Below are 22,420 nucleotides of genomic sequence, written 5' to 3' on the forward strand. Positions count from 1 at the left end.
AACCAACTAACCGGCCGTTAAAAAAAAAGATGGTGCAAAAAAGGGTGAAGAACCTGCAATCCCATAAAATACCTATACTTCATGTTCTTTTATCTAAGTTTCATTTGCACCAGACTTTCACAAGCAGATGACGTACCTGCATTTTCACATAATAAACTATTGGGTAGTCGACCATGCATTGGGTCACCCGCGTTATTTTTTGTTGGGGTAGTCGACCATGAAATAATGAGAGGTAGTCGACCATGTTTACATGGTAGTCGACCGGAAACTCAATGAAGCTTGGTCGACCACCTTGAAAAATGAGGTGATCGACCAAGGTATATGGTGGTCGACCAACATTTTGGTCTACCCAATGATGTATATTGACAATCTTTTAAAAAAAATGTATTTTCTTTGAAAACTTTTAAAAAAAAGTGTATTTTGGCCAATTTTCCATTCCAAATTCAACCGTTCATTTTGGACTTGGGCTACTCGTTTGGGCCAGCCGGCCAGGTACCCTTACTCTCAATAACGGGCGGGTACAATCTTATTACAAACGGGCCTGGTGGTGAGTAATCCCTGCTCGTATCATAAACCCTAGTAGTGTAACGAAAATCAAACCCTACTGGTAAACTAAAAATTGATCGCCACTCGTTCCCACCGTTTGCTTGTTGTTGGCAGACTGCCTCTGTTGTGGCCATGTCATGAATTTTTTTTCTTCTTCTTTTGGCGTGTACCATAGGGCTAACCTGCTAGGGCTATGGGAGTGGTACGGAGTATTATCAACGGTTCACCAATTGATACGGAACAACTGATTCTCACCCAATTCTAACTTCTCCTACCGATTCGGTAATTTATCCACCCTTTTTTATTTAGGTTTTATTTGTGTTGCATACCTTAAATTAGTGTTTCGTCTATATTGCATATGTATCTTGAATCTAACTGCCATTATTGCTGGAAATTGAAATCGATAATATTTTTTTTGCTGTCTCTAAGCAGATCTGTTGAAATTCTTCTTCTTCAGGTGCAATAATGTTTTACAGTGATCAATTTGAGATTGAATACACTCTTTACTGTATGTAACAAAGGCATGCAATTCGTTTTATCATTTTTAATCAATATGAACTTTTTCTGAAGTATTTGAGACTGAATACACTTTTTGTGTTTCAATTTTAGAGTGAATTAAGGGGTTTGTGATATTTTTATATTAGTTGTATTTCAACATCAATATGTGTTGATCGTTTTCTTTTAATCCATTTTTTTTTTAATGTGTTCAAAACATATCATAATAATTGATTGTGAAAATTAAGTATGGTCAATTTGTTGTTATTTAGAAACATGCATGACTATGGTGTTGTTTTGTTTGTTTTAGGTGTAATCATGGTGAGGAAAATTAAACCCGTCCTTCCTCATCAAGGTGAGAGTTTCTGGTTGCAGGTCGTTGGTGATGCACATGCCACTCGAGTTCAAGAACAGTGGTCAGTGGTCACTACAAGTGGTTAGTGGTCACTACAACAGGTCACTACAACAGCCGCCACAACAAACTCATCAGTAGGGTGGCTTTCAAGGACCACTTCCCCATTGTGCTGGAACGTTTTTTCAACAACCGCCATGACAAACGCATTAACAAGGTGGCTTCAAGGACCACCGCACCATCGTGCTGGAACATATTAACAACAACGGTCACCACAAAAAACACCCCGACATGTTGGCGGACCGTCTAAGCACGTTGTAACTCTCCATCAACCTCACCCTCTTCTAGGAAAACAATATGTTCAAGAAGCACCACCTGCTTCTAGCAGGTAACTAGAACAGAAGCCTTCAGATTAAAAGTAAAGGAAACAATGAAGGCATGTGTATTGTTAAGGCAATTTTTTTCATCGTTTAATTTGCTGGAGGAAATTCATTTTGGGAGTGTCTTTCTGCATTTTATGGAAGCATCAAGTTCTATACCGCTATTTGTTATTACTCTGCCTCATGCCTCATGCTGATGAAGATGATGGTACGAGGTCTTACATTTTTATTAGTTAAATTGCTTCTAACTTTTACATAAATAACAATTCTTTTGTAGTTCTTGACTCAATTGAGCAAGATCATGAAACATTTATGTATCCGCTTGCTTGACATACCAAATTCTTCGAAATGGCCAGTCAGATTACGCTCTTCAGTAGTTACATATGGTGAAGTAAGAATTCTTAAATGATTTATTATATCGATGGCATATTTGGTTTAAGTTGTAAATGCTTATGTTGGGCTCTTTCAGGTACATAGTGGTTAAACGCTCATTATTCTACCGTCATACGCTAGGTCAAGGGTGTCAAGTATAAGATGGGGCGTTGGAAAGTTTGCGTAGTTTCAACTTGAACGTTCGCCATACAATTATGGGACCGTCTCTTAATATTGGTAAGTTTTATTTTTTCTTTTAAACTCTTATTTACATTAATTTAACTCATCTACTAAGCTCTTATCATTTGACTTTGTTTTTATTTAAACGTTTTTTCGACCTTTTATAAGTTACAATTTATGATTAATTTTGTTAGTAAGTTCATGAACAACAGTATTACCACAACACAATTATCTGATCATGATTATCATTGACAGGAAAAAGGGTTAGATCTTTGCTCACATTTCATTCATTTTAAATATTCAAATATTTCATAAAACTTAGCTGCTATAATTGAATATTTGAATCTTTGTATTACTAGATAAAGATCCCATTAAAAGGAGTGAAGTTACGTACCATCTAACAAAGGGTATGAGGTATCTTATATCAAGTTTAATACTTGAAAAAACAAAAGATCTTACCCAAAAACATTCATATTAAATGGATTACTACACAAGTAAATATTAGACGTTGCGGAATAATATATCTCGAAATCGAAAACTTGCAACAAAAAATAAGATATATATTGAGTAAATTGTTTGGGTTTCATGGATATATGACAACATACCTTTCAACAAAACTATGAGGGTTTTCTAGAAAATAATCTAGTCCAGTGTCTTTTTTGAACTATGACAAATGTTATTTTAGGTTGATATGGGAAGAAGATGTAAATGCCTGATATGAGAAGTTCAATTGAATACAATAACACTAAGACTTACTATTTTCGAATTATTTATGGGTATTTAAGGTTATTACCTCTTTGATTGCCTCAACTTCGACGAACTTGACAACCTCATAGTCGACCTCATTGACACCATTTCTAGATTAAAAAACAGGTAGAAGACATTATTAGAGAAAGTTATGGTAGTTTACATGACTGACAAGAATACCGAAGGAGATAGTATTAACATGAGATGAGAAAAAAAAATACATGTAAAAAATAAATTTTCTGGTTTTTTTTCCGTTGGAAATTTAGAAAGATTTTTGAAGCTCCATGATCATGTCACCACTCACCAATATGATGTCGTTGTGTATGATCCACAACATACTTAGACCCTCTCTATTCATCTTAAGAAACATGTACGTCAACCACTCAAACAAGAGTTAGTTAATTTGATTGAATTATCATTATAGATGATAATAAGATTTTTAATTTGTATATCATACTGCTGTAATAGAAGGGTCTGAACTATTATTCTCAGGATCTGGATGTGTGACGTCTGCACTTAATGTAGGAACATCGGTTGCTGCGTTAGGGAGGAAATTATTCTTTTCTCCAACCTGTATATTTATCTTGAAATAAAGATTAATAAGTAATCTTTGTTTTTTTTTTCAACGTGTAGTACTCTTTCTGATAAAGCATATGGTTCGAGAGAAACCAATGTGAAATAGTTCCATTATCCGGTCTCAAACATACGCTTAAAATCGTCTGCAGAAACATAGATAATAGATAGATTGATATAGGAAAAAAAAAATTCAATTTACAATCGTAAATGAGTACATCATGGAATAGGTCATACTATAAAGATCAAAAAACGAAGATAATTATATCAAGCTTTTTCTTTTCAAGGTTGGAGCTTCTCCATGAAATTGCTAAGATGATCTTTCAAATTTTGCTTAACAACCTGGTCATAAAGAGTAAATACTGGATCCACATGTTCAAAAGTTAATACCTAGAGAATATTAAAGTCAAAAAGTTAAATTTAACACAAAATATTTTGAAAAATGTGGACTTTTGACTCGACTTACCATAGAGCTTGTAATAATTCTGGAATGGTAAGTCGAATCAAGATCCACATTCATTTTTAATATTTTGTGTTAAATATGTAGATTTGACTTTGATATGATCAACTATTTAATTTAGTTCTGAACTAGTGCTTTCAGTACTTACTTTCCATGATCGGGTTGATAAGCAAGAGTTGAGAGATCATATTAGCAATGCCATAAAGAAGCTCAAACCTAAAGAAAAAAACTTGATATATGCATTGTTATTCTGCCTAAAAAGAATGACAATCTGTATGATATGACCTATACCATGATGTATACTTATTTACCAATGCAGGTTCTAAATTGATTTTTTTTCTTCTTTCTATCTACTATATATATATATATATATATATATATATATATATATATATATATATATATATATATATATTGTGCATGCGATTTGAAACGTACATTTGAGACCAACATTGATATTGTTTCAAAGTGTTGTCTCTCGAAGCACATGTTTTGTTAGAGAAAGTGATACGCGCTTAAGAAGAGCAAAGACTACTTAATATATCTTTCTTTGTAGATAAATGTCAAGGTTGGAGGAAGAAATACTTTTCTTCGTGACGCTGCGAACCATGCTCTTACCATAATCTTTGGCGCGGACGTCATACATCAAGCTCCTAGGAATAATAGCTCAAGCTCTTTTATTGCAACAGTGTGATATGCGCTTTGAATTTCTTATTATATTCTATGATGGTGATTAAAAATTCTAGTAGTAAGCGGCTTCAGTCATATTAAGTAACTCTTGTTTGATTGGTCTACACCTTGTTGCAATCTCAAGATTGGCCGGAGATGGTCAACTATGCTGGCTTGGTTCATACAGCATACATAAATCATATCTGGTACTGTTGGCATGATTAAGGAGTTTCTAAGATCTTTTTACATTTCCTCTATGAAAGACATGGAAAAATTATTTTCTAAATGTAGTTTTTTATTTTATGATCCCATGTTTAATACTATCATCTTCGGTAGTCTTTTAGTTATGTAAACTACTATAATTTTTTATAATTTTTTCTGGTAATGATGTGATGTTTACCTTAGAGACGTCGAAGTTTATGCAATCAAAGAGGCAATACCCTCAAAATACATGTAGATATTTTGAAAAGAGTCGATCTTAGTGTTGTGGTTTCCAACTAAACTTCTTGTATCAGGCATTCACATCCCTGTGGGAATCAGTTCAGTCTAAAATAATAACATTTGTTGTAATACAAAAAAGACACCGCACTAGATTCTTTCCGGAAAACTCTTCTAGTTTTGCTGATAGGATAATATACTATTAGGTATGTTTTTCAATTATCATGGGACCCGACAATTTACTCAATGTATTCACTTTAACTCGCCTTTATTTATTTTTTCAAGTACCGTTGTTGATTTCGGACTATGTTATCTTGAATTGTTAGATTTTTAATGGTGTAGTCATCCAAGAAAAAATCTGGTATATATATATATATATATATATATATATATATATATATATATATATACATACACATGTATACATACATATGTATACCGGAGTAATCTTGGGGGAAGTTTAAAAAGGGGAAAGCAACGTAATATCATTCATCAAATTGCTCCCCTTTTCCCTTTTTTGTTTCTCCCTGGATGGCTATGCTATATATATATATATATATATATATATATATATATATATATATATATATATATATATATATATATATATATATATATATATATATATACATATAATCAATTTTAAATATGACTGGTTGTTACGTAAGATCCTTTGTTTCTTCAAATGTTAAATCGGATATGCGATACCTCATACACTTTGTTGGATGGTGTGTAACTTCAACCTTGAATCCTTTTAGTGTTTTCTTTATCTAGTATTTCCAATACTAACGCCTAATATTTATTGAATACTACGTGTACAAATGAATGAATTGTATGTAAAGATTTAACCCTCACCCTCTCTTTATTTAATCATTCATTGTAATTTAATAAAAGTTTTCGAAGAAACGTTTGTATGACAACAAAGTCAAATGACTTAGTGGAATGAATTTTAAGAATGTTAATAATAGTTTAGAAGGGAAATTGAAACATTAATATTTTCAGTGGCGATTCCAGGATTATAACTTAATGGGATCTCGAAATTTTTTCCAGTGCTAATTCTATTTTAGTGATATTTTACCTTCATAAAAATTGAAAATTCGACAAATATATGGGGTCTGAGTAGTATAATTTAGTGGTGTCTTATACAATTTAAAAGAAAAACTATAGATTTGAAAAATATATGGGGTCATACATTTAAATTTAATGGTGTCATATACAAATTTACATGGTATATTCTACCAAGAATTTTCAAACTAGCAGTGTCTCGTGACCCCATGGGTCTCTACTTAAATTCGCCACTGTGTTTATGTGTATGTTCTGGATCATAATATTTAACATCAAAATTAATACTTTTCTTCGTAAGGTTAGGAATTCGAAGTAGTTAATTTGTTGTTTTAGTTGAATATGGTAATTGCATGCATTTGGGTGAAGCTAATGGTTTATGTATATCTCTTACTAGTGCAGATAACAACTAGAGATATTGATAAGGTTTGAAGCTTTATGGTTCGGAGTATCTCAACTTGGGTCGTGTTCGATCATCAATTTGATACATTGATGCCGATGAAGAGATGATGTACAAAGGCTACCAAACTGAACATGTTACTATTAGATTTTAATGAATTTTTTTTCTCATAGGAGTACAACAAAAATTGTCTACTTGAATTTTTTATATGCTTCTCTTGTGATTTCACGGGTCACTAGTTATTAGTGCAATTAAGTGAGTGTTTGGATTAGCAAAGTAAGTTGATTTTTTTGATTATTGCGTATACAAATCACAAATAATTGTTTTTGGGTGTTTGGCAAACTAATAATACAAATTGATTATTTACGTATTTAGGGGTTTAAATCGTGAAAATGCAACAGTAGGCAGGAGGTCACTGTTTCAAAACATGATTCTCAAACAAAAAATGCTTCCTTGTAATTTACCGTTTTATCCTATCCTAATATAAAAATACGGAGTACCTTCTTTTTCTCTTTGACTAAAATACTGTATACAGAACTAGAGCTTCAGATTTTACTGTACATGTAGCTTTCCACTATTAATTTGATTTTTTGTCTGACATTCTTGTCATGTATTGTCAACCAAATAATATGACCATTTTTTCTTCTCCAATAATAATGTGATAATAAGAGATTACTTCATAAAGTTGTGATGTGGTTCAGCGGTTGATGGCATGTCTCCTTTAGGGGAGGAGTTCGACCCCCATTGCTTACATATTAAAAACACAATTTCTTCCCTGCCATGAAGTATCCACCCATGACGCCTTTCCCATATCGTTTGGGGGGTAAAGGGGAGGGGGTTTTACTTGGTCGTGCCCTTGGATCGATTTCAATGTTTCCTCCTGGACAGCAATGGGTGCGGGGTTATTATCGCTGCATTGACATAGTTTAAACGGGAGATGATCGCAACGGGTAGTTTAGTTCCCCTCGAATGATCCAAATCGCCGTTAAAAAAAAAAAGAAATTACTTCATCATCTATCTTTACATATTGGTTTTAAAATTATCTTTATATGTTTCTTATTTATATTATTATTAATATTAATTATTAATTTTAATTATTAGTTATTAGTATTATATTATATTATAATATTATAATTTGATTTGATAGTAATATTTTGTTACACTTCACAATAAATATATTACGTATTACATATACAATCTATTAATGTCATACAATTTAGAAGAATGTCCATTTTGATAATTTTACATGTTTAATTATCAAACAATTTGATTTTGTCAAACATTCAAAAAATGATTATCAGATTATTACGTTATCAAACAACATTATTATATCCAAACACCATTTATTAAAATCAGGTTTCGTACATGTGATTATATGATTCTAATTATGTAAAACGCATATTCAATTTTAAAAACGCAAATCTAAACACCTCCTAAAATTAGATTTAGGGTTGTGCAAATTCATAGTGGTCATGTCCAGTACAATAAAGTTCAAGACCACATGTTTCACGTGGTGACCAAGTTTAAGACTATAATCTGAAGAAGTTGGTCCATTGTTTTGTGCATGTTTAAGTTACTAAATGGGAGGTATTATGTAAATCCCATACCCCACACATGAGGGATTGAGCTCTGTTGTTGTTGTTGTTGTTTTTGTTGTTGTTGTTGTTGTTGTTGTTGTTGTTGTATGTAAACTCGAAATTATTATGCACAAGAGTTCATGCTTTGACAAGTCACAAGTGTATTTGATGTTTGTGGCATATGTTACATGCAAAAATTTCGGTATGTCAAAATCACAAATAAATAGTGTATGGAATATGTAATATCTTTAATGAAAAAATTATACCGTTGGTACATGTGGTTTGTTCATAATTTCATCATAACACCTAAACTTTCTTTTATGCGTAGTTGGTACCTCAGTTTTGTTGAACTATCGTGGTTGGCACCCCAACCTAACTGTCGTCAAAGTTTAACAGTTAACTCCTCACGTATACAGTCTTAAAAGTACAAGGACTACTAATACAATAAAAGTTTAGGGACTATCCTCACAAATTTGAACAGATGATTCACTATTATTAGCGTTCACTTTTATTAGCATCTCCATGAAATCGACAAGTAATAAAGTAATCAGCTTTAATCATTGGTATCAACCATGGCGGACCAAATTCTTGATGCTCCATTTTACCAATTGGACTTGCCTAATCACAAACAAAATCAATTGGAAAATGATAAATAATTAATTCGACAGAAAAAAATACGAAAAAGGTCAGTTTGTATCACTTAGAAAAGAAAACCTTATGTATTAGTTTTTCACTTACTCATATATTTCTTAAAAGTCTACTATCGCAAGTTTCAAATTTTAACCTTTTTTTTAGAGAAAACCCAAATCAAAAAAATAAGGATTAGAGCAACCCCTTTCTGGGAATAAACATAAATCAAAAGAAAAGACCACATTGAACTATGTGGAAATATACAGAGGAATGAAAGAGAGAGAGAGAGAGAGAGAGAGAGAGGGGGGGGGGGGGGGGGGGCGCGCGCGCTATAAACAAATTATTTTACTGTATTTAATTATGGATTTGATTTTCTGTTTGATGTGGTTTTGATTTGGAATTTTATTTGTAAGAAGATGAAGATGAAGGCAATGGTAAAAAGAGTTAAATATCTTTCCATGTGCACATGTCACGACCCGAAAAATTTCGACTAATTTTAAACCAAACTCTCGAAACGATCTTATATCTTTGACACGATAAGCAAAGTCTGTTAGGTTGAATCTCAAAAATTTTGAACTGTTTCATATATTCGATCGACCTTCGACTGTTCTTGACGATTCACGAACTACTGCTTGTAAATATGTGGATATATATATATTTGTGTATATATAAATACATGTATAATATATAATAACATGAACATTAATAAATTATTATATACATTTATTGTTATAAATAAATAGGTAAAATAAAATACATGGTAATAACAACTATTATTTTATATTTATAATATATGTATATTTCTAGTATATATATTTTGTTATATTTAATTAAATTATTTGATATATATTTGATCGCGTAGTAAATTTTGTTATTTAAAACTGTTTATACATATACATAGTGTATATTAAATATCATTAATTTTGAGCTTAAATGATAAATGTTTGTAACTTTCGGTTGACGTTTAATTATTTTTAATATAGGTCTAATATATATATATGAAATTTTAAAATAAATGTTGGTCCAAAATTTGATTAAAAAGATAATAGTTTTGATAAATATATATATATATTTTTTTCCTTTTCAATCTAAGTTTTTGTACTCCGTACATATAAATTGGAACAGAAAATAAATAATCATTTAATCTTTTTGATCAGGTTTCAAACAGTTAATGAGTGAAATAATAAAATATAATTAGGCTAAAAATTTGAGATTTTTAGGAGCACTTTTATATATTAACTGTTTAGCAATGGACACGATATAGCACTCCGCGAATTGAAAATATCTAAGTGTCGGCAGATATTACTGGTTACTTACTATTCTCAGTTCATGATACACGTTTTTATTATAATTAATATTATATTATTATCAGGAATCGATTCACGGATGATTACTATTTTTTTTTTTGATTTCTAACTACCTAATCTATATTATATATATATGTACACATTCATATACATAATGGATATAGAAAAACCCACTTGTACTTATCACCATTTACTGCTATAGCCTACAGTGTTTCTCTTTTGTTTTACAACCATAAACACCTCCTCAAAAATCTGTTTACAATCGTCCCCATGGTTCACTAATTTTTGTGTTGTTGTAGCTAGTATCAAACGCAACCATCATATAAAACCGCCACTGTTACTTCTAACTCCATTCAATATCAAAACCACCACCACACTCCATCGTGAAGTACCACCACGACAACCAAAACCCTCTCCCTCTCATCCTCTTCTCTTCTCTTTCTATTTTCTCTTTTGTATTGGCTAAAACCGTGAACCTTATCATTCACTTCACCATCCTCGTAACCACCCTGCAAACCGAGAACCATTATAACCAAACAAACCCACCTGCAAATAATCGTTTGTTTCAATCATAAACCCAACTAGAACTGAAACTAGTTTCCTATTTAATTTCCCTGCTCGACTTCTTCTTTCTTCCTCCTATTTCTATTCTTGTGTTTAAACATCGAAAACCATCTCACTCGCTACCCATCCCCCATTGCTATTTTTCCATCACCACTTCGAAATCTCTGATTTGCAGCTTCTGCTTATTGAGTTTCTATTTTTCAATTTCTACTCGATATACTACTCAAAATATACTCGCTGCCATATCTATTTTCTGTTTACTGTTGCATGCGAAACTGCTGCTGCTAACGAGTGGTATATGTGCATTGTTTAAAAGATGTCAACTTGGATACATATAATAATATCCTACAGAATTTTCAATTACGCATGTGGGACTAAGAAACATTTTATGGCCGACCAAAGTTGGTCACCTATGTGACATTTTTTTTTATTTTTAAAATGATGATGCGTGGGATGTCATTTTTTTTTTACTTCGAACCACAGTACACCAAATCCATCGATTTAATTATTTAAAACATATATTTGGGCTACACAAAATGGACTTTGAGTTGGACTCCTTTTTAATTAGATGAACTACCTTGCTTGGGCTTTTATTGTACATCGATAGAAATGATGATAAGGAGGAGGGTGACTAGCGTATTAATTAATAAGATTGATCAATAAACCGCTGCTATAATGGTGGTTATTCTCCCTGTGCCGACTACGTTTATTTCTGTTTTCGAAACCATAAGTGATGATGACGAGTGTAATTGATGTTAATGAAGATGATGTTGTATGATGAAACCTACATGATGATGACAATGATTTAGATGATGAGGAGATGTTATGGTTACTAGATGATGTTGTGGTGATAAAGGATTCAAAATGATGAGTGATGTTATGAACATGAAGCTCACGATAATGGGTAATGATTTTTATGGTGATACTTAGATGATGTTAGGGTTAAAATAATTAGTTTGGATATTAAATCAGAAAAGTAACAAATGGAGCATTAGTTTGATGTATTTTCGGGTTAGCGGGTCGTCGCGGGTTCAAACCCGAACTTGTGGCAATTCTTTTTAGGAACTTACTCCTTAAGGTATTATTACTATTACTATTATCATTATCAAAATTAATATTTTCATTATCATATCTAATTATTATTATTATTATTATTATTATTATTATTATTATTATTATTATTATTATTATTATTATTATTATTATTATTATTAACACTATTTTAGTCATTATTGTAACAAACCAAGAGTAATTATATAAAAATATATCAATCACACATATAATAACTATATAAATATTACATTGCTAATTTTAAATAAGTAATATATAATTAATATATACAAACGGGTTTGATTATCATTACATGTTAATTATATGTGTTAATATATATAATTGAATATAGGTTCGTGAATCCGAGACCAACCCTACACTTATTAAATGACGTCATATGTATTTTTACTACAAAATACAGTATGGTGAGTTTCATTACTCCCTTTTTATATATATTTTTGGGCTGAGAATACATGCAAAGTTTTATAAATGTTTTACGAAATAGGCACAAGTACTAAAACTAATTCTATGTGGGTTTAAACCAGAAATATACCCTTAGCTTGGTAACATTAAACTACTTGTCTATGTACAGTAGGCGCGAATCCTAAAGATAGATCTATTGGGCCTGACAAACCCCATCCTGACTATTGGATGCTTTAGTACTTCGAGGTTATTTTAAACACATCTGATCTGGTGTACTTCAGAGGGTAAAACATGAACGTTAAAGCTTGTTACCGGGTGCCTACAACTTATAGAATGCTTTTCATACACTTGCGAGTGTATTATGTTTATGATAACGGAAATCTTGTGGTCTATTAATATATTGAAATGATTATCATGATAAACCTATGAACTCACCAACCTTTTGGTTGACACTTTTAAGCATGTTTATTCTCAGGTACGAATTAAGTCTTCCGCTGTGCATTTGCTCATTTTAAGGACATTACTTGGAGTCGATCATCGCAATGGGACCAAATGTTGACGATTTCGTCCAGGTGGATAAGGACGGGTTATTACATTTGGTATCAGAGCGTTGGTCCTAGCGAACCAGGTCTTGCATTAGTGTGTCTAGCTGATAGTTGTTAGGATGCATTAGCGAGTCTGGACTTCGACCTTAGCTGCATATTATAAGTATTGTTTATCATTCCTAGTGTAAAATTACCTGCTTATTATTCCTAAGTTTAGACACGACTTCCTGCACTTATTTGATAGATAGTGTATAGATAAATTTATATCTTAGCGTATCTGTTACTGTAGACTTTATCTGACACGTTTCCTTAAATCCCTTCGTAATCTGCGGGATCTTCTGTACTATGTATAGGTATTCTATATAATTAGAATATCATCCGATATCCGAAAATCATTTCATATCGAAAAATCCCTTATTCAATCGTATACAATGGAACTCACCATTAGATCAAGTCCCTCGGATTCCGATATGGAGTTTCACCTAAGCTCCGAAAGCAGCGTCACCAGAATGAATCACCCAGTCATCCATCCCCAATTCATCTGATGTGTTCGTAGTTGACTTAATCAATGGAGACAAGAAGAAGGCGATACTTTCCATCAACCAATTTTTTCTTTCGGCGAAGAACCTGAAGCACTTACCGGCGAATCTATCCGAAACACCATTTTTATCCTCATCTCCAGAGTAGCTCGTCACGATTATCTTCTATCTAAAATTCTAAACCTTATTCATCCCCTTGTTCCAACCGTCAATCATTCCGAAATAATAGAAAAAGTCAACGAGCTTCGCGTTCGAGTCGTGGCATTGGAGAATATGGTGCAAAACTTACCAGCACCAGCAGCATCACCGACACCACCAGTACCACCAACAACCCAAGTTTCAACATCACATGCCTCAACATCTCATTCTGTACCTCGAGCATAATCATCGTTCTACGTATCTTTCTATCTACATATCGTTCTACATCAATTATCTTCGCTCGACATGGCAATTATGTAATTTCTAAAGTTTTAGAGATTATGTAATCTAGTACTAACGATAAATCAAATGAGTTTAATATCTTATTAACTCATTAAATCCTTGATTACATCTGAAGAAAATATATATGCAAGTATATTTTCATAAAGATTGTATTTAAAAATTCTTTTGTACAAACTGTTAATGGTGAAAATATTTTAACGGGTAGATAATACCCGAGGAATATTTAGATTTCACATTAATAAGTTACACCATACATTCTTCAAATCTGATTCAATGATCATCTATTATCCTGTTTACATTCACCGATATATGAATCTGTTCACCACAGAATAACCATTTTCATTCAATTTCATATTTGGATTTTGACCTATCAGAATCCAACAAGTGGCATAATGAAGAAAACATTGGACAAAATAAAATTTGTTAGAAACAAACGAATTAACTAATTGAAATATTATTAAGTATCCACGCTAACTGTTCCTAGCTAACTGTTCCTAGCTAACTGGTTACATTTTATTTATCGCAATTTAATTATCGCAATTTATATTCTCGCAATTTTATTTATCGTCATTTAATTTCTGTTATTTACTTTTACGCACTTTAAATCGGGACACATGTACACAACACGTCGGATTAATTCTGAGACAATACGTTGTACACGGGTCATGATACATATTTATTTATTTTACGCACTTTAAATAACGGGACACGTATACCAGATTTCGACATATCATATTGACCCATCTATATATCTATCTTGGAACAACCATAGACACTTTATATGCAAATGATGGAATTAGCTATACAGGGTTGAGGTTGATTCCAAAATATATATATAGTTTAAGTTGTGATCAATACTGAGACCGGTACACGGGTCACGATATGTATTAATTAATTCGAATATTATATATTAAACTATATATGAACTATTGGACTATTGGACTACTGGACTACTAACTTTGGACAATTAAAATGAATTAAAATGTTGATTATAACCTATGAAACTAAACAATTCTTCAAGTTTGCCACTTGATTTCATTCTAAACCTCATTTGTATCTTGATGATTCCAATCTGCGTTCAAACCTTTCATGATTCTTGAAGACACCTCAATCGAGAGGGTGAACCAGCCGCACTTCATCTACGGAAGAAAAGATTGATGCATATAGATATGCACCTGAAAAACTCTCGAAAACTGAGTAAACGTTTAACATATACATGCGCTAGCTCCTTTGGCGATGTTACTACCGAAAATCACTTGCAGTTCTTTTTCGAAATAGCCAAATTTTGTCACAGCTCTAGCAAGACAGCTTCGACTTTTCACTCGAAACAACCTTATTATAACCTTGATATATATGTGTGCTCTTTTCTTGTTACCGGAGAACCTTTTATATTCTACAATATTACCAACAGACGTACCAGTAACCTCGTTGCTCCTTGGCTTAAATCTCTTCGAAAACTTGCTATACTTATTGAAACCCTATCATGTACTCATCGACATCTTGTAGCAATAATTGCCATACCATATACCGGGAAGCATTAATCATTAATTCTCGAATTTCGCAGCATTCCTACGTCAACAGTTATGTATCTATATATATAACGTATATCTTCTGGACCGATGAATTTCAATTCGGAATCTCTGAATTCCTAAAAAGCATTCTAGTTACGAATCAGATATCTGAGTTCTGAAAATGCTGATGAAGTAGCAAAAGTTGTAGATGGTCTTAATGGCCAAAAGTTTAATGATAAAGAATGGAGTGTTGGAAACACTCAATAGGAAATTGGTACTGAAAAATGAATCGAGCAAACCATGAACTGTGGAAAAATCACAAACACTAAACCTGTACTTAATGAATCCATATGATTCAGTATCTGCTGAAACCTTTAAACGATATCTTGTTCCTTACTTATTCTAAATCCTTGTGGAAACATTTTCTTCATCATCCTTCGATCTGGAAATTTCAAAATATCGTCATAAATATCTTCAATATTTCTGAAGATATCTTCATAAATATCTTTGTCCGAAATTTATCTATCATCTCGTGCTATCTATGTTACCTCATAAAAGAAACTGTTCCAGCTTATATCCTTCTATAAAATTTGAGTTTAAATTATGAATGTTTCTGGAGGAGTGTAGGGAATTGAAGCATGCATTAGTATAATATAATGACGTCAGGCCAACGTGGTTATATTACAGTAAGTCATGCTGAGTTTCTAATGGAACATGATGATTCACAGATCATAACGTCATCATGTGCCATGTTACACGACTCTTTCATTCTACTTAATCTCTAAGCATATCACGGAATTATTTCCTTGATATTTTTGTTCTTCCGTAATTCCAACAGTTACTAATAAATCGTGCTATCACATTTTCTTTCTGATTAGAAGATTTCCTTAAATTCCTTGAATTCCAGAAATCCACCATGACTACGTCAAAAGTTAAGACGAAACTTTTCACTCTTTTGTGATAGCTTCACTCGTACGCTTCGCATGATCGAATTGTTTTATCTATATTACTCAATGATGATAAAACTCCATTATCACCTCATATTCGTCATGAAAACATTCTTATTGTTAGCCATGACGAACTCGATCAAATTTCGGGACGAAATTTCTTTAACGGTTGGGTACTGTCACGACCCGAAAAATTTCGACTAATTTTAAACCAAACTCTCGAAACGATCTTATATCTTTGACACGATAAACAAAGTCTATTAGGTTGAATCTCAAAAATTTTGAACTGTTTCATATATTCGATCGACATTCGACTGTTCTTGACGATTCACGAACTACTGCTTGTAAATATGTGGATATATATATATTTGTGTATATATAAATACATGTATAATATATAATAACATGAACATTAATAAATTATTATATACATTTATTGTTATAAATAAATAGGTAAAATAAAATACATGGTAATAACAACTATTATTTTATATATATAATATATGTATATTTATAGTATATATATTTTGTTATATTTAATTTAATTATTTGATATATATTTGATCGCGTAGTAAATTTTGTTATTTAAAACTGTTTATACATATACATAGTGTATATTAAATATCATTAATTTTGAGCTTAAATGATAAATGTTTGTAACTTTCGGTTGACGTTTAATTATTTTTAATATAGGTATAATATATATATATGAAATTTTAAAATAAATGTTGGTCCAAAATTTGATTAAAAAGATAATAGTTTTGATAAATATATATATATATATTTTTTCCTTTTCAATTTAAGTTTTTGTACTCCGTACATATAAATTGGAACAGAAAATAAATAATCATTGAATCTTTTTGATTAGGTTTCAAACAGTTAATGAGTGAAATAATAAAATATAATTAGGCTAAAAATTTGGGATTCTTAGGAGCACTTTTATATATTAACTGTTTAGCAATGGACACGATATAGCACTCCGCGAATTGAAAATATCTAAGTGTCGGCATATATTACTGGTTACTTACTATTCTCAGTTCATGATACACGTTTTTATTATAATTAATATTATATTATTATCAGGAATCGATTCACGGATGATTACTATTTTTTTTTTTTTGATTTCTAACTACCTAATCTATATTATATATATATGTACACATTTATATACATAATGGATATAGAAAAACCCACTTGTACTTATCACCATTTACTGCTATAGCCTACAGTGTTTCTCTTTTGTTTTACAACCATAAACACCTCCTCAAAAATCTGTTTACAATCGTCCCCATGGTTCACTAATTTTTGTGTTGTTGTAGCTAGTATCAAACGCAACCATCATATAAAACCGCCACTGTTACTTCTAACTCCATTCAATATCAAAACCACCACCACACTCCATCGTGAAGTACACCACGACAACCAAAACCCTCTCCCTCTCATCCTCTTCTCTTCTCTTTCTATTTTCTCTTTTGTATTGGCTAAAACTGTGAACCTTATCATTCACTTCACCATCCTCGTAACCACCCTGCAAACCGAGAACCATTATAACCAAACAAACCCACCTGCAAATAATCGTTTGTTTCAATCATAAACCCAACTAGAACTGAAACTAGTTTCCTATTTAATTTCCCTGCTCGACTTCTTCTTTCTTCCTCCTATTTCTATTCTTGTGTTTAAACATCGAAAACCATATCACTCGCTACCCATCCCCCATTGCTATTTTTCCATCACCACTTCGAAATCTCTGATTTGCAGCTTCCGCTTATTGAGTTTCTATTTTTCAGTTTCTACTCGATATACTACTCAAAATATACTCGCTGCCATATCTATTTTCTGTTTACTGTTGCATGCGAAACTGCTGCTGCTAACGAGTGGTATATGTGCATTGTTTAAAAGATGTCAACTTGGATACATATAATAATATCCTACAGAATTTTCAATTACGCATGTGGGACTAAGAAACATTTTATGGCCGACCAAAGTTGGTCACCTATGTGACATTTTTTTTATTTTTAAAATGATGATGCGTGGGATGTCATTTTTTTTTTTTACTTCGAACCACAGTTTACCAAATCCATGGATTTAATTATTTAAAACATATATTTGGGCTACACAAAATGGACTTTGAGTTGGACTCCTTTTTAATTAGATGAACTACCTTGCTTGGGCTTTTATTGTACATCGATAGAAATGATGATAAGGAGGAGGGTGACTAGCGTATTAATTAATAAGATTGATCAATAAACCGCTGCTATAATGGTGGTTATTCTCCCTGTGCCGACTACGTTTATTTCTGTTTTTGAAACCATAAGTGATGATGACGAGTGTAATTGATGTTAATGAAGATGATGTTGTATGATGAAACCTACATGATGATGACAATGATTTAGATGATGAGGAGATGTTATGGTTACTAGATGATGTTGTGGTGATAAAGGATTCAAAATGATGAGTGATGTTATGAACATGAAGCTCACCATAATGGGTAATGATTTTTATGGTGATACTTAGATGATGTTAGGGTTAAAATAATTAGTTTGGATATTAAATCAGAAAAGTAACAAATGGAGCATTAGTTTGATGTATTTTCGGGTTAGCGGGTCATCGCGGGTTCAAACCCGAACTTGTGGCAATTCTTTTTAGGAACTTACTCCTTAAGGTATTATTACTATTACTATTATCATTATCAAAATTAATATTTTCATTATCATATCTAATTATTATTATTATTATTATTATTATTATTATTATTATTATTATTATTATTATTATTATTATTATTATTATTATTATTATTATTATTATTATTATTATTATTATTATTAACACTATTTTAGTCATTATTCTAACAAACCAAGAGTAATTATATAAAAATATATCAAATACACATATAATAACTATATAAATATTACATTGCTAATTTTAAATAAGTAATATATAATTAATATATACAAACGGGTTTGATTATCATTACATGTTAATTATATGTGTTAATATATATAATAGAATATAGGTTCGTGAATCCGAGACCAACCCTACACTTGTTAAATGACGTCATATGTATTTTTACTACAAAATACAGTATGGTGAGTTTCATTACTCCATTTTTATATATATTTTTGGGCTGAGAATACATGCGCTGTTTTATAAATGTTTTACGAAATAGGCACAAGTACTAAAACTAATTCTATGTGGGTTTAAACCAGAAATATACCCTTAGCTTGGTAACATTAAACTACTTGTCTATGTACGGTAGGCGCGAATCCTAAAGATAGATCTATTGGGCCTGACAAACCCCATCCTGACTATTGGATGCTTTAGTACTTCGAGGTTATTTTAAACACATCTGATCTGGTGTACTTCAGAGGGTAAAACATGAACGTTAAGGCTTGTTACCGGGTGCCTACAACTTATAGAATGCTTTTCATACACTTGCGAGTGTATTATGTTTATGATAACGGAAATCTTGTGGTCTATTAATATATTGAAATGATTATCATGATAAACCTATGAACTCACCAACCTTTTGGTTGACACTTTTAAGCATGTTTATTCTCATGTACGAATTAAGTCTTCCGCTGTGCGTTTGCTCATTTTAAGGACATTACTTGGAGTCGATCATCGTAATGGGACCAAATGTTGACGATTTCGTCCAGGTGGATAAGGACGGGTTATTACAGCACATGATTGGATTTAAGAATGACGTGAATTGGTGATTGAAAAATGAAACTTGAAGCTGCTAAGTTGAAGTTGAAGTTCAAGCAAAAATGAATGATTTGTTTAAATTTGTGAGTATAGTCCCTAAATTTTTATTGTACTATACTAGTAATCCTTTTGCTTTTAACATTGTATAATGTGAGGGGTTAACCATTAAACTTTAATTGCAGTTAGGTTGGGGTGCCAACCACGATAGTTAAGCAAAATTGGGGTACCAACTACGCAAAAAAGAAAGTTTAGGTATTAGGACGAAATTGTGAACAAACCAGAGGTACCAACGACTTAATTTTTTCTATCTTTAATAGTATAATAATAACATTTTGTTATGTTATTGACAAGTTTGACTTTACATTTTTGAATGCTTATCAATTTTGTGAGATTTTCTATTGTTTTGGTAAGCAGTTGTAGCTGTCAAGTAGTTTTATCAATTCGACTTTATTTCCTAAATGTTTTATTTACACAACTTGGTAAAAAATGTGTACTTTTTAACCTTTTTGGTACTCTATAAAATTTAGTAAGGTCATTATGTTTTGCCAAAAGCATCCAAAAACTCGGAATCAGCCCTAGACCAGCCATATAATTGAGCTCCAACTCAGCTACAGTTTAGGTAAGCTCTTTTTTCATTTTGATTGTTTACTTATAAAACTAACAATTTAATGTTTAATTTTGTGAAAAATGGATAACTAATACTAGTAATTTTTTAGCACATAACTAAATATCACGGTTTGATTTTTTTGTAAAGATATATAACATATCAACTGCTGTTTCATTACAACTCAGGAATATACATTCCATGTTCTCTATTGCCGTTTCGGCTACATACAAGTTGCAAAAAAATAATCAAAACCATGAATAACTAACTCATAAAGAATCAACTAGTATCTTGTTTGATTAGTAAACGAATTTTCAACGAACAAGAACCACAAGGTAGCACAATTGATGCCACGTCAGCACTATCCCGTGCTCGTAACGACAACTTATTACCTTCCGTCAACAATTGAAATCCCATTTCTTCCAATTCAGAAGAATCAATAGAAAAATAATCGCCACATCTACATTGATAAAAAAGCTCCACCACATCACTATCACTGCTAACTTCAACCGCCAAATCGTCCAACTCGATTTCATCTGCAACTATGTCTTCTTGTCTTGAAACGCGAAGCTCCATGTCATATAAAGCTCGTGACTTTACGTCTCCTAATATTTCCCAGGCTGTTTGGATTTCAAGAAATTTTGATTGTGGGTCATTGTAGTTCGAATTTGTGGTGTGTTGTAGTAATTTATCTGGATGTGAAGTTAGGAGAGCTGATTTGTAGTGTGTGCGGATTTCATCCTGACTTGCGTCTTCTTTTACATTCAAGATGTTGTAGTGAGTTTGACGGATTGTGTTGTTATCTAATTGCATTTTTCAAAAGCTTCTTCCTGAAAAAAAAAAAAAAAAAGGGAAAATGTATGCCCATATGAATTTCGTAACATGCCAAAAAAAAAGTTCTTCATGCAAATACACTGACAAGTTTCAAATTATAACTGATATGGATATTTGGATACAAGTTAAAAAAGTGATTATCTGAGTAATCTAGTTCTAGTAATTAATCTGATTCTGCTTATAAAATAATTAGTTTCATACCAGCTGTAACAACGCTGATTGCTTGGAAAAAAAACTAATCTAAACTACCTAACATTATTTAGAGTTACATTAATAGTTAAATAATACTCCGTAATATAAAAAAGATACTAGTAGATAATTTACCAGACGATATCATTATACTTCACTGAAATTAAATTATCTAACTCGAAACGGGTGGGTCATGAGTCAAAACAGTTACAGGTCACAACAGGTTCGGGCAAAAAAAGTCCATTTTGACTTTTTTGAGTAAGGTCAAATTGGTCAGTGTTTGGATAATACAGGTTTCAAATCTAAGAGGCCTTATGTACAACAAATTACACAAATAGGCCCTATGTGCAACAAAGAGCAAAATACAGTTTGTTTGGCAGGCTGAGAGCATTTAATGATAAAAAAAAAAAATCAATAAATCAACATGAGATGAACAAGAAACATTGGTACCGATATGGGTTCAAAATTTGATTATAAAGTTGTCACACAAGTCACAAAAATGGTAATAAATGGTACCCATTTTACTGCAAACCCTCTTATTGTATTGTTACTGATAATTTTTTTTTTTTAATTTCAAAAAAGACTTTAATTAGTTCAATGGGATACTAACCAGAATACCGAACCGGAAGCAACCAATTAAAAAATATATATATTTTATATTTGCAAAAACTAAATAAATAATCTGGAAATTGAAGAATCATAGTTGAAAAAAGTGGGATGATGATACCTTGAGCCAGAACACGATCGTGACTAGGGTTTGGGGGCGATAATGGAAGAACAAATTAAGAAGCTTTTTAGTTTATTTCTATAATACCACATATGATCCTCTGGGATACATCATATTGCTAAAACTAACCCACTATATTACATTCATATC

At 31.8% G+C, this 22,420-nt stretch overlaps 1 protein-coding gene and 1 long non-coding RNA gene across 3 annotated transcripts; one reads left to right on the forward strand and one right to left on the reverse strand.

Moving 5' to 3' along the window:
* Positions 1 to 592: 592 nt before the first annotated feature.
* Positions 593 to 7,008, forward strand: LOC139893965 (uncharacterized). 2 transcript variants are annotated; one of them, XR_011774765.1, is made up of 5 exons: positions 593 to 828; positions 1,352 to 1,981; positions 2,051 to 2,164; positions 2,243 to 2,382; positions 6,677 to 7,008. It is a non-coding gene; the product is annotated as an uncharacterized lncRNA (long non-coding RNA). The 2 variants fall into 2 exon arrangements; XR_011774764.1 differs by having other exon boundaries at positions 1,352 to 2,164.
* A 13,689-nt stretch (positions 7,009 to 20,697) lies between these two features.
* LOC139893966 (uncharacterized) lies at positions 20,698 to 22,299 on the reverse strand. The gene is made up of 2 exons (XM_071877168.1): positions 22,271 to 22,299; positions 20,698 to 21,350 (listed from the first exon to the last, which is right to left on the reverse strand). Exon 2 carries the CDS (start codon positions 21,331 to 21,333, stop codon positions 20,800 to 20,802), a length of 534 nt encoding a protein of 177 aa, XP_071733269.1. The 5' UTR covers positions 21,334 to 21,350; positions 22,271 to 22,299; the 3' UTR covers positions 20,698 to 20,799.
* Between the last annotated feature and the right edge of the window lie 121 nt (positions 22,300 to 22,420).

This window comes from Rutidosis leptorrhynchoides, chromosome 2 (assembly GCF_046630445.1).
Source record: "Rutidosis leptorrhynchoides isolate AG116_Rl617_1_P2 chromosome 2, CSIRO_AGI_Rlap_v1, whole genome shotgun sequence".
NCBI classification, from domain to species: domain Eukaryota; kingdom Viridiplantae; phylum Streptophyta; class Magnoliopsida; order Asterales; family Asteraceae; genus Rutidosis; species Rutidosis leptorrhynchoides.